Genomic DNA, 10,905 nt, shown 5'->3' on the forward strand with positions numbered 1-10,905 from the left:
TTTTTAGTTAACTGTGATTAATTGAAACCCTATTAATAATCTCAGCCTAAAAATGTGTCTCATTGCCAGACTCTCCACTGAGTGAAATACTTCCGAGATATTAACAGCAATACCACTATTCCACACACAATCTTACCTTAGCACTCTGATCACTGAGAGCAGATTTCACTGCCTTCACAATGCGAAACTTTCTAACTCTTGTCTCAGGCACTGAAAGATAAGGAGAAGTGTGCAATATAGTATATCTTTGTTCCAAACACTCATGCTCCACATTAGAATGTGTCCTGGGCCCTATTTAAGAGTACTACCAAGCTTCACTCTTATACAGAATCAGCGGGGAAAATATAGGACCAGACTCTGATCTCACTTTCACCAGTCTAAGTCTGAAGTATTTCCACTTCTGTAAATAGCGCCATCATACTATCCTGATGGAAATATTGTAAGAGAGTTAGACAAATGGATGTCAGTGAAGTTAGTCTGTGTTTACCACCAGTAGAGCAGATTGGATAGACACCTATCAGGGATGATCTAGACAGTGCTTGGTCCTGCCATGAGAGCAGGGGACTGGACTTGATGACCTCTCAAGGTCCCTTCCAGTTCTAATAATCTATGACTATATGATTCTATGTGTTACAGCAGGGGCAGATGACCATTTTGCAGGGCCCCGGGAAGCATAATTCCACGGGCCCCACCCCTTTGCCACGGTGCATGCACAGTGACGCCATGCGCAGGCGCGGGGATTTTGAAGCGCAGGACCCGGGGCGGCCGCCCCGCTCGCCCTGCCCTATATCCGCCCCTGTGTTACAGATCCTCTGTGCCCCATTTGCAGAGATCATGAGTATGTTATAGCCCTACCATGCCTGCAAAGCCTTGGTTCTTTAGATCAACCTATAGCAGCTCATGCTTTTAGCTCTGGATGTCCCCAACTCAACCCCTAGCACGATGGCGATGATCGCAGCAGTCACAGTTACTCCTGTGTTACTTACAGTCAGCACCAATAATATCTGTGAGCAGATTCAGGGATTCCACACGAACAGTCTCCTTCTTAATCTTCAGCTGCGAGTGCAGAAATGCTATGAGGTCATCAGGAGAAGAACGGGCTGCAAAGGAAGAAATCACATCCTCACTAACAACTGAAAGCTCATTCTTACCACACCTACAAAAGAAGGAAGTTACAAGGAAACCACTGTGTAATTTGGAGTCTCTTCCCCTACCTAGCAGTAGGATACAATAGAACAGCTCCATATGATTTTCCATGATGAGCTGCTGAGTTTGAGAACAGATCTGTGGGAAGAAGAGAAGTGATCAAAGGAAAACTAATCAGAACAAGCAACTGAAAAGAAGATGCTCAATTAATTTCTAAGCACTCACTTCCTACCTTTCCAAATAGAGCTCTGAACCCAAAATAAATGGTACTGACTGCACAACAAGAATCAGAAACAATGACCGATACATTGGATAACAGAAGTTCCTGCTTTCAAAGTGTTTTTAGCAGCAGAGCTAATTGAATCAAGACTTGACCCTTGGTAACTGGTTCAAATGGTTAATTATTCCACCATAAAAATGTAGGCCTTATTTCCAGTCTGAATTTGTCCAGCTTCATTTTCTAGTTATTGGCTCACGTTATGCCTTTCTCTGCTAGATTATTACATATGTTTCCCCACATAGATATTATAGACTGCAATTAAGTCACCCTGTCACAGGCTAGGTCCTCCCCATTTGGATGGGATCAGTTTTTACTATATAACTCTAACTCCCTCTAATAACTGGCTTATGCTAAAATTGCTTTACAAACTGAGCTGGATTTTAGCTAATAAAATGAGACCACTATCTGCTTATTCTTAAGCCAGCAGAAACCAATAAGGCATGAGAAGGTCTTCGGGCTCTTCACTAGCATTCAAAAGATGTTTATTCTTAATATGCTTCAGATCTGCTGTGCTTAAGCTCAAGTGATACAAGAAGAAGTTCCCCTCACCCGGTTGTGCAGAGCACTGCAGATGGCTTGAAATTTCCTTTTAGGTAGAAGGATCTTATATTCACCAGAGACTTCCAAGAGCTGCCTCAGACTCTACAACAGAAGGTGAAAGTAAGAAGGTGGGCATACAAAGGAGCAATATGCAATGACTGAAGCAGGTTCATGGAATTCATAGATTCCAAGGCCAAAAGGGATGATTGTCATCAACTAGTCAGGCCTTCTGTATGACACAGGCCTTAGAAATTGCCAAAATAATTCCTAAAGCAGAACTTTCAGAAAAAAATCCAATCTTGATTTTAAAATGATCACCTTGACTCTTGGAAAATGGTTTGAATGGCTAATATCCCACCACTGAAAAGGTAGACCTTATTTCCCATCTGAATGGATCCTGTTTCAGTTTGTAGCCACTGGATCATGTCATGCCTTTCTCTGCTAGGTCATTACATATATTTCCCCATGCAGATATTATAGACTGTAATTAAGTTACCTGTCACAGGGTAGGTCCACCCTGTTTGGATGGTATCAGGTTGTGGAGGACTTAAAGAACTAAGGCAGCCCAAGTGGCCTAGTCTCCCCAACCACCATAGCAGGCCTGGTTCTTAGAGCAGCATTGCCTAATAGTCAGGGTCAGTGCAGCAGCCCTTTGATGAGGCTCTTCAGCTCAATGACCCAAGCCCTTCTAGGTACGACCGTGCAACCTAGTGCTCAACCACCCTTTGGGGCAAACCAGTGTTGCCTAGTGGCCAGCCCTTCTCCACCAGGCTCTACCTACTCCACAGGGTCCCAGCCCAGGACCTTGTCTTTCAGCTCAATGGGGTTTCTTCCAAAACATGCAGAGTCAAAGGCTAATACCTCAACTCAATAATGCTTAGTTCACATAGATTACTTCCCACCAATCTTCTGCAGCAGGTCATCTCAGTAACTCCGTGGTCTCTCCTCCATCTGTGGCATTGGATGGTTGTGGGGGGGGGGGTCAACTGGAACCACAGGCTGGCTGGTTTCTGCATCCTAGGGCACTGGCAGTCCCTCCACAAAAGCCTGCAAAGCACCTCTACTCCCTTCAGCTGTCAGCCTAGACAGAACTGAGCTGCTCTCTTTTATATCCTGGTTCCAGTTGGAGCATTCCCAGCAAGTATGAAGGGGCATAGCCCACAGATCATGATTAGCCCCCGCTGAACCATGCATGGTGGGTATCCTCTGTCACAAACACTCCCCCTTAAGAGGGTGTCCATTGGTGGACCTTCCTCTTCATCGTCTCCTTCCACTTGGGAGAAGTCCGTGTTTGCATGAGCCTTCCCTGGCCCAATATAACATACAGAAGTCATAGGGTTGGAGTGGGAAGTACTACCTCATGATTCAGGCACTGGTGTCCTTCATGTTATTAATCCATCTGAGGGGTGCATGGTTGGTGACCAGTTGAAAGGGCTTCCCCAGTACATAATATCCCAGGGTATGTCTACACTACAGCGCTAATTTGAACTAACTTAGATCGAATTAGTTAATTCGAACTAAGCTAATTCGAACTAACGGATCCAGACTAAAAAACTAGTTCGAATTAGCGTTTTGCTAATTCGAACTAGCATGGCCACATTAAGTGGACCCTGAACCGGGGTTAAGGATGGCCGGAAGCAATGCCGGCAGGGCATCAGATGAGGACTTAGAGCGTGGAGCTGCTGGCTCAGGCTAGCCGAGGGCTGTGCTTAAAGGGACCCGAACCCCACCCCGGACAGAGAGTTCTCAGGGGTGCCCCGCTTGTAAAGCAGTCCTGGCTTGGAGTGCCCTGAGTGCCCACACTGGGCACATCACAGTACTAGGCCATCAGCCCGGCTGTACTTGCCGCAGGCTGCTATCTGGGGAGAGGGAGCAATTGGGGGGCTGCAGGAGAGCTTCCACCCCCAGAAGCCCGCAGAGCCAGCCCAGTCCTCCCCATCGGGGGCTCATACCCCATTCCTCCCTCACCTCCTTCCACTTACCCTTCCCTAGCCCCCCTTCCTGATGTACAAAATAAAGAAAACGTGTGGTCAAAAATAGAATCTCTCTTTATTGAACAAAACTCGGGAAGACTGGGAAAAGGAGGTGGGAGAGGGGAAGAGAGAGGGTGGGAGAGGGGAGGGCAACTACAATGATCAGAGGTTTGGAACAGGTCCCATATGAAGAGAGGCTAAAGAGACTGGGAAACTTCTCAGCTTAGAAAAGAGGAGACTGAGGGGGGATAAGATAGAGGTCTATAAAAGCATGAGTGGGGTGGAGAGGGTGCATCAAGAAAAGTTCTCCATTAGTTCCTATAATAGAAGGACTAGAGGACACCAAAGGAAAGGAATGGGTAGCAGGCTTCAAACTAGAAACAGAAAGTTGCTCTTCACAAAGCAAAGAGTCAACCTGTGGAACTCCTTTCTGCAGGAGGCTGTGAAGGCTACAACTAGAACAGAGTTTAAAGAGAAGTGAGATAAAGTGATGGAGGTTGGGTCTATGGAGTGCTATTAGCCAGGGGGTAGGAGTGGTGTCCCTGCCCAAAGTTTGTGGAAGGCTGGAGAGAGATGGCACGAGACAAATGGCTTGGTCACTGTCTTCGGTCCATCCCCTCCAGGGTCCCTAGGGTTGGCCGCTGTCGGCAGACAGGCTATTGGGCTAGATGGACCTTTGGTCTGAGCCAGTACGGCCATTGTAAGCTCAGGGCTCAGGGTCGGGGGTCTCAGTGGACCACCTTCATTTTCATGCACACCTGCTCCTCGGTGGCCAGGCTGGCAGCTCTCCTGCCCTAGACGGCCATTTTCCTGAGCCTATTGCGGAGGTCGTGGACGAGGTCCACGATGTCCGCACTAGACCAGGCCGGTGCCCGCCTCTTGCGGTCCTGGGCAGGCTCCCAAGAGCTGCCAGCCTGGTCCCAGGAAGAGAGGGAGGGCTGGTTGGCAGCTGGTGGCTGGCTCGAGCCGTGCCAGGTGCAGGGTCTGCCTGCTGGGTGCTGGCAGGCTTGCACCTGGCACGGGCACCGTAGCCAGCCCGTGCCCCTTTAAGGGATCCGGGTCTGGGAGGGGGGCATAGAGTTTCCCTGGTGTTGGCCAGAGTGGCCACCAGGGAAAGCTGGGGAGGGCTAGCCTCCCACTAGTTCGAATTAAGTGGCTACACAACCCTTAATTCGAACTAGTAAGTTCGAACAAGGCTTAGTCCTCGTACAATGAGGTTTACCTAGTTCGAACTAAGCGCTCCGCTAGTTCGAATTAAGTTCGAACTAGCGGAGTGCTAGTGTAGTGCCTATCAAAGTTAATTTGAACTAACATCCTTTAGTTCGAATTAACTTTGTAGTGTAGACATACCCCCAGGGTGTAGATCACCCACTTGATGGCCAGGGCCTCCCTTGCTATAGTAGGGCAGCAGGTCTCTCAGGAGAACAGCTTGCAGCTGAGATAAAGGATCTGGTGCTCCTTCCCACCTACTTCTTGAGATAGTACCACTCCTGGTCCTACCTCCGAGACCTCCATTTGAAGGATAGAAGGCTTTGTGAAGTTGAATGGGATAGGACCAGCTCTTGGTTCAGCTGCTTTCACAGGGCCTGGAAGGCTTCCTAACAGTTTTCTAATTACTGGACTTTCTGTGATTGGGTGTTCTTCATCAGGTCCAATAATAGGGTGGCCAGTGTGATGAAGTTGGGTACTAAGCAGCAGTAATAGCCACTGTGTCTGAAGTATTGTGGCACCTGTTTCTTTGTCATGGAGGTGGGGCAGTCACACAAGCCTTAGACCTTATTTATCAAGGAGCTATAGTTTTCCCCTTCCTACTGTGTTCACTAAGATGGCACTTGGCTGGATTCACAGTGAGTCCTGCATCTATTGGGGCTTACAATACCTTGCTAAGATGTCAGAGGTGTTCCCCCCAGCTGGTGCTGTGGATGACAATATTCTTAATGCACACGGCTGTATATTGCATATATGTTTGCAATATTTGGTTCATGAGCTGCTGAAAAGTGGCTGAGGCTCTGTGCAGCCCAAATGGCATCCTGCTGAATTGCTATAAGCCAGGCAGGGTGTGGAAGGCACTCTTCTCACAGGAAGCCGGTATCAGGGGTATCTACCAATATCTGTTGGTCAGTTCTAGTGTGGAAATGAACTTTGCATTTCCCACTGTATTCCTACTTGAGATTTCCCCATGTATGCATCCCAGTATCACTTCAGCTTTTTTGGCCACAGCATCGCATTTGTAGGTCATGTTCAGCTGATTATTCACCAAGTTTCCCAAAATATTTTTCAGAGTTACTGCTTCTCAGGAAGCATCCCTCAACATGTATGTATCACCTAGATGAATATATTTACATTCAGCCATATTTAAATGCACATTTATTGTTAGCACCCAGTTTACCAAATGATCTATATCACTCTGAATCAGTGAGTTGTCCTTTCCATTATTTACCACTCCCCAATTTTTGTTTCATCTGCCAATTTTATCAATGATGATTTTATGTTCTCTTCCAGGCTATTGATAATGAGATGACAGTCTAACTCCTTCCTGTACCTACACACTTTTCTTCTTTGCTGCTTGAAGCTTCCAGGATATCTCTGATGAAATCTACATATTTTACTACATTTAGGCTCTTGTGTAGTCCTCTGATACTTTTAGTCAAGTCCATGAGGCATTGATTCCCTCAAAGTCATGGGCTTTCCAATCCCAAAAGCAACCACATATTCTGGACCAGAAAGCCAACATAGATTGGGAGTAAACCATGGGGGAAGTGGGGAGGGGGGAAGGGCAGCAGGGTTGTGGCCCTGGATTTGCTGCTTGGCTTGTACTGAGCCAGCTCACATAGACTGAGCATGCTCAATCATACTACTGAAGCCAACTCCCCTCACTCCATCCTCTCACTATCAGCAGGCAGGAATTACCTTGGTCATGTGATACTGAGGGTAGATGAAATAAGAGAGACAAGGTGGGTGAAAAAATATCTTTAATTATATTATCTCACCCACCTTGTCTCTCTAATATCCTTGAACCAACACAGCTACAACAGCCCTGTACACAACGGTAGATGAAATAGACAGTGATTTTATATCTATCTAGTTATATAATCTAAAGCAATGCACTTCAGGCCTTCTTAGTATTAATTTTCAGCTACTGGCAGTTTACCTAATACTGCCCAGAGACAACACACAGCAGCCCCTGCTCTGTGGAGTTTATTTATAATCTAAAAGAGAGACACAGAGTTGATAGGATGTACCAATAAATCACAAGGAGGGAGTATCTTATGGGGGGGAGGGGCAGGTGTTTTGTTTCTTACCTCCTTAGCATCTCCAGGAAACAGAAGATACTTTTCATGAGAGGCTTTTACCTACAAAACTTGTCACCTGGGTCACCATGTCTATAAAATCAAGACTTGTGTGTTTATCTATTATCTAACAAGTCACTATGTAGACCAGGAAACGCCACTGTAGTAGCTAGTGCAGTTCACCTATGCGCACACATTGATAGTTATTTTAATAAGTATCTCACCTTGGTGGCATGAAAAACATTAACATCCTCTTTATATTGCTTAAGGAGCCATGGGATCTGTTTGAACACCTTATCTTGATACTCTTCTTTATGCAGGAGGAGGCTCATCATGGGACCAAGGGCTTTGATGATGGCCTGCTTGAGCTACACAGAGACACAGAATATATGTTCCTACAAATTCATTCAATATCATGCAATGGGCCCATCTTTTCTACTTCTGACGAGTGCAATTTCCCTTTTCCACTGTTGAAACAGCCCTATCTCAATATTTCCTGGTAAAGAATTAAGACTCATGGGCTACGTCTACACTGGCATGATTTTCCAAAAATGCTTTTAACGGAAAAGTTTTCTGTTAAAAGCATTTTCGGAAAAGCACGTCTAGATTGGCAGGATGCTTTTCTGCAAAAGCACTTTTTGCGGAAAAGCGTCCGTGGCCAATCTAGACACGCTTTTCTGCAAAAAAGCCCCATTCGCCATTTTCGCGATCGGGACTTTTTTTGGGGAAAACACTACTGTGCTGTCTACACTGGCCCTTTTGCGCAAAAGTCTTTCGGAAAAGCACTTTTGCCTGAACGGGAGCAGCATAGTCTTTCCGGAAAACCACTGACGATCTTACATGAGATCGTCAGTGCTTTTCCGGAAATTCAAGCAGCCAGTGTACACAGCTGGCAAGTTTTTCCAGTCTAGACACAGCTATGGTGTTGGTTTCAGAATTATATTCTACTGCACCTCACAACTTTCCCAAGTGGGATATTTCCCCAGATTAGTATGCACACTAAACCAACTCATTCCTGCTGTAACTCTCATGGAACTGAATAGACATCTGCCAGGAATGAATTTAGCCCATTCTCCTGTATTCATCTGCATGTCAGGTGACAAAACTGGAATCTATGTACACTATGTACAGACAGAATTTCCAGGAGCTTGTGACATTATAATCTTTTTTAAATGTTTTACATCATACTCTGTTCCATCCCAAAGAACCTGCCATTGAACTCCATCATCACAAAGAGTGCCATACACAGAGAATTTAACAATACAATTTCTCATCAAGGTTTAGAAAGCCTACAATTCTCACCTCCAAATCTTCACATGTGGTCCATTTGCTTGTCACATGACGATAGAGGGGAAGAATTTGATCACAGAATTGAGATTTACCCATTCTGGGAAATGGGCACTTTTCCCAGTTACTAAAATATACATTTACTGCCCTTGACCATTTTTCCAGAACTGCATGGAAGGAAAAAAGACAGGCAATATGAAAAGGATGCAATAGTAATAAGGATACGTTGCTTCATCAGTGAAGACACCCAGGCTTGTAGTTTATTACAATTCCATGCCCAATTCAGGAACAGCTGATGAAATCCAATAAGAGTTTTGAATTATTTCTCTTCCCTCCTTTCCATTTCTTGTTTCTCAAAAGGCTTTCTTCTCTTTTGCCTCTCTCCATCTCTTTTTAATTCCCATCATTTGAAAACATATTTTTTCTCCCTTGTTACCTCTTAATTAGAGCTGATTGAAAGGGTAGTTTAAATTAAATTAAAAGTGTTTACTCTTGTTTTTTTCAAAATTTCAAATTACAAAGATCATTCACATGTTTCAAAAATCAACAAATTTCAGCCACCTTTTTAGCTGCACAAAAACACTGAACACATCCTGATTAAAACTGTCATTGACATTTTTCAGTTTAATATTCCATCAAATTGGAAACAAATATGAAACATATAATAAAAAAACCAAAATATTTTGACCAGCTGTTTTCTGAATGATTCATGTCCTCTGCAGTTATTGCTTATTTAGCCCTAAAACTGTATGATTTCCTATTGGGTTACAGTTTGTCTGAAAGATGTTCAGTGCCCCTAACTCCTATTAGCTATACTGAGATTTGACAGCATTTTGCCCTAAAATTAGATGCACCCGCTGCCCTTGAAAGGAAAATTAAGGCTCAATCCCATGTTCTATGAAGCTGATGGCAAAATTCCCATTTATCTCAAAGGTGCAGGATTAGTCCCTTAGGCCTGATCTACACTAAAGGGGAAAGTTGACTTAAGGTACGCAACTCCAGCTATGTTAATTATGTAGCTGGAGTTGACGTATCTTAAATCGTGTTTTCAGACTGTCCACACAGTGGAAGGTTGACAGGAGTGTTATTCCTCATGAGAAGTAGGACTACCGGTGCCAACGGGAGCACCCACTCTGTTCGAATTAGTGGGTCTTCACTAGACCTGCTAATTTGGACCCTGGTGATCAACTGCAGCAGCGTTGATCTTCTGCATAGTGTAGACGTGGCCTTACTTGAGCATCAACCAAAACGCAAAGGAAGAGAGAAGTGGAGAAGATCAGAGGACAGAGAAAGAGGGTGAAAGGAGATGATAATTAAGAAACTAAAGAGGAGGAATGGGTGGAGGGGTGGAAAACGGGAAATTTTTAAATGTAATTCAAACTGTTGCCTGCACATTTTCCCCCAGGAGTTTCCTGGCACATGGGCAGCATCAGCTTTTGTTTATTTTTAAAATATCCACAAGTCATAAAGGGCCTGAACTTACAAATGCTCAGCACCTCCAGCAAAGTAAGGAGCACTCTCAACTCCACTGAGTGCCACAGGAGCATGAGGACTCAGCCCCTGGTACAATCCAGTTCAGAGCCTGTTTGTAAATGATCAGTCACTTAACTCTGTACCAAGGCCCCTAAATATCCATTTTGGACATCTACAATAAGTGCTGGCACTTACCACCACAAAATGCTTGCCTCAGCCTGCTCTCGTCGACTAACATCCGCATGGAGCTCATGCTGTACATGGTCATTCCCACAAAAGGAATGCACTTGAGTGCTGAAAAGAAGGACCAGAAGAAAAGGAAGACAGACAATTGACTGTTATCTGCCTTCTTACTATCGCATTTAGAAACACCGCTGGGTCGGATGCTATGGGCTCCTAGGTCATTTTGTGCTGCGTATACAAATGATAAGGCAGAAGTAAAAAATCAGTGGGGGATTTACCCTGAGGAGGAGCATTCTCCACCAATGTGCAGCTGTGCCGGATGCCCAATCCTCTCCCAGAGTAGGAGAGAGAGCACTGGGGAGGGATGAGAAATGGAATGGAGAAGAGCTCCACTAGACCTGATTTTCCTCAATCCTGTCCTTTAAGAACTTCAAATGGGGCATAAGAGCTTGCACCTTGGTGTGGATAGCTCATGGTCTAGCAACTGGAACCAGCCACAGCAGTTCATCTCATGCCCCCCCAAATAGCACTCTGTGTAGCTGTACAGAGCGTGAACCTCTGTCCTTAAATGGAAGACAATAACTTTGAAACAAAAGATGGAAGTTGACATACTATGGGCTGATGATAGGTTGCCCAGTGTAATCAAAGTGAACTCGTCAGGCAGCTCCAGTGGTTTCAGATGACATTGAAGCTCATTAACCACCTCACTGAAATAGCAGCGTGCCAGAGCCAC

At 45.1% G+C, this 10,905-nt stretch overlaps 1 protein-coding gene across 1 annotated transcript in view; it reads right to left on the bottom strand.

Annotated features, from left to right (window-relative positions):
• LOC142824844 (maestro heat-like repeat-containing protein family member 2B) overlaps positions 1 to 2,509 on the bottom strand; it is a 36,758-nt gene extending 34,249 nt beyond the window's left edge. The window contains exons 1-4 of the mRNA XM_089777619.1: positions 1,976 to 2,509; positions 1,215 to 1,284; positions 987 to 1,100; positions 137 to 210 (exon numbers count right to left, since the gene is read on the bottom strand). Coding sequence (XP_089633745.1) covers positions 137 to 210; positions 987 to 1,100; positions 1,215 to 1,257 — 231 coding nt within the window. The 5' untranslated portion in view covers positions 1,258 to 1,284; positions 1,976 to 2,509. The remainder of the gene's footprint in view (positions 1 to 136; positions 211 to 986; positions 1,101 to 1,214; positions 1,285 to 1,975) is intronic.
• Positions 2,510 to 10,905: the final 8,396 nt, after the last annotated feature.

This window comes from Pelodiscus sinensis, chromosome 1 (assembly GCF_052426305.1).
Source record: "Pelodiscus sinensis isolate ZL-2025 chromosome 1, ASM5242630v1, whole genome shotgun sequence".
NCBI classification, from domain to species: Eukaryota; Metazoa; Chordata; order Testudines; family Trionychidae; genus Pelodiscus; species Pelodiscus sinensis.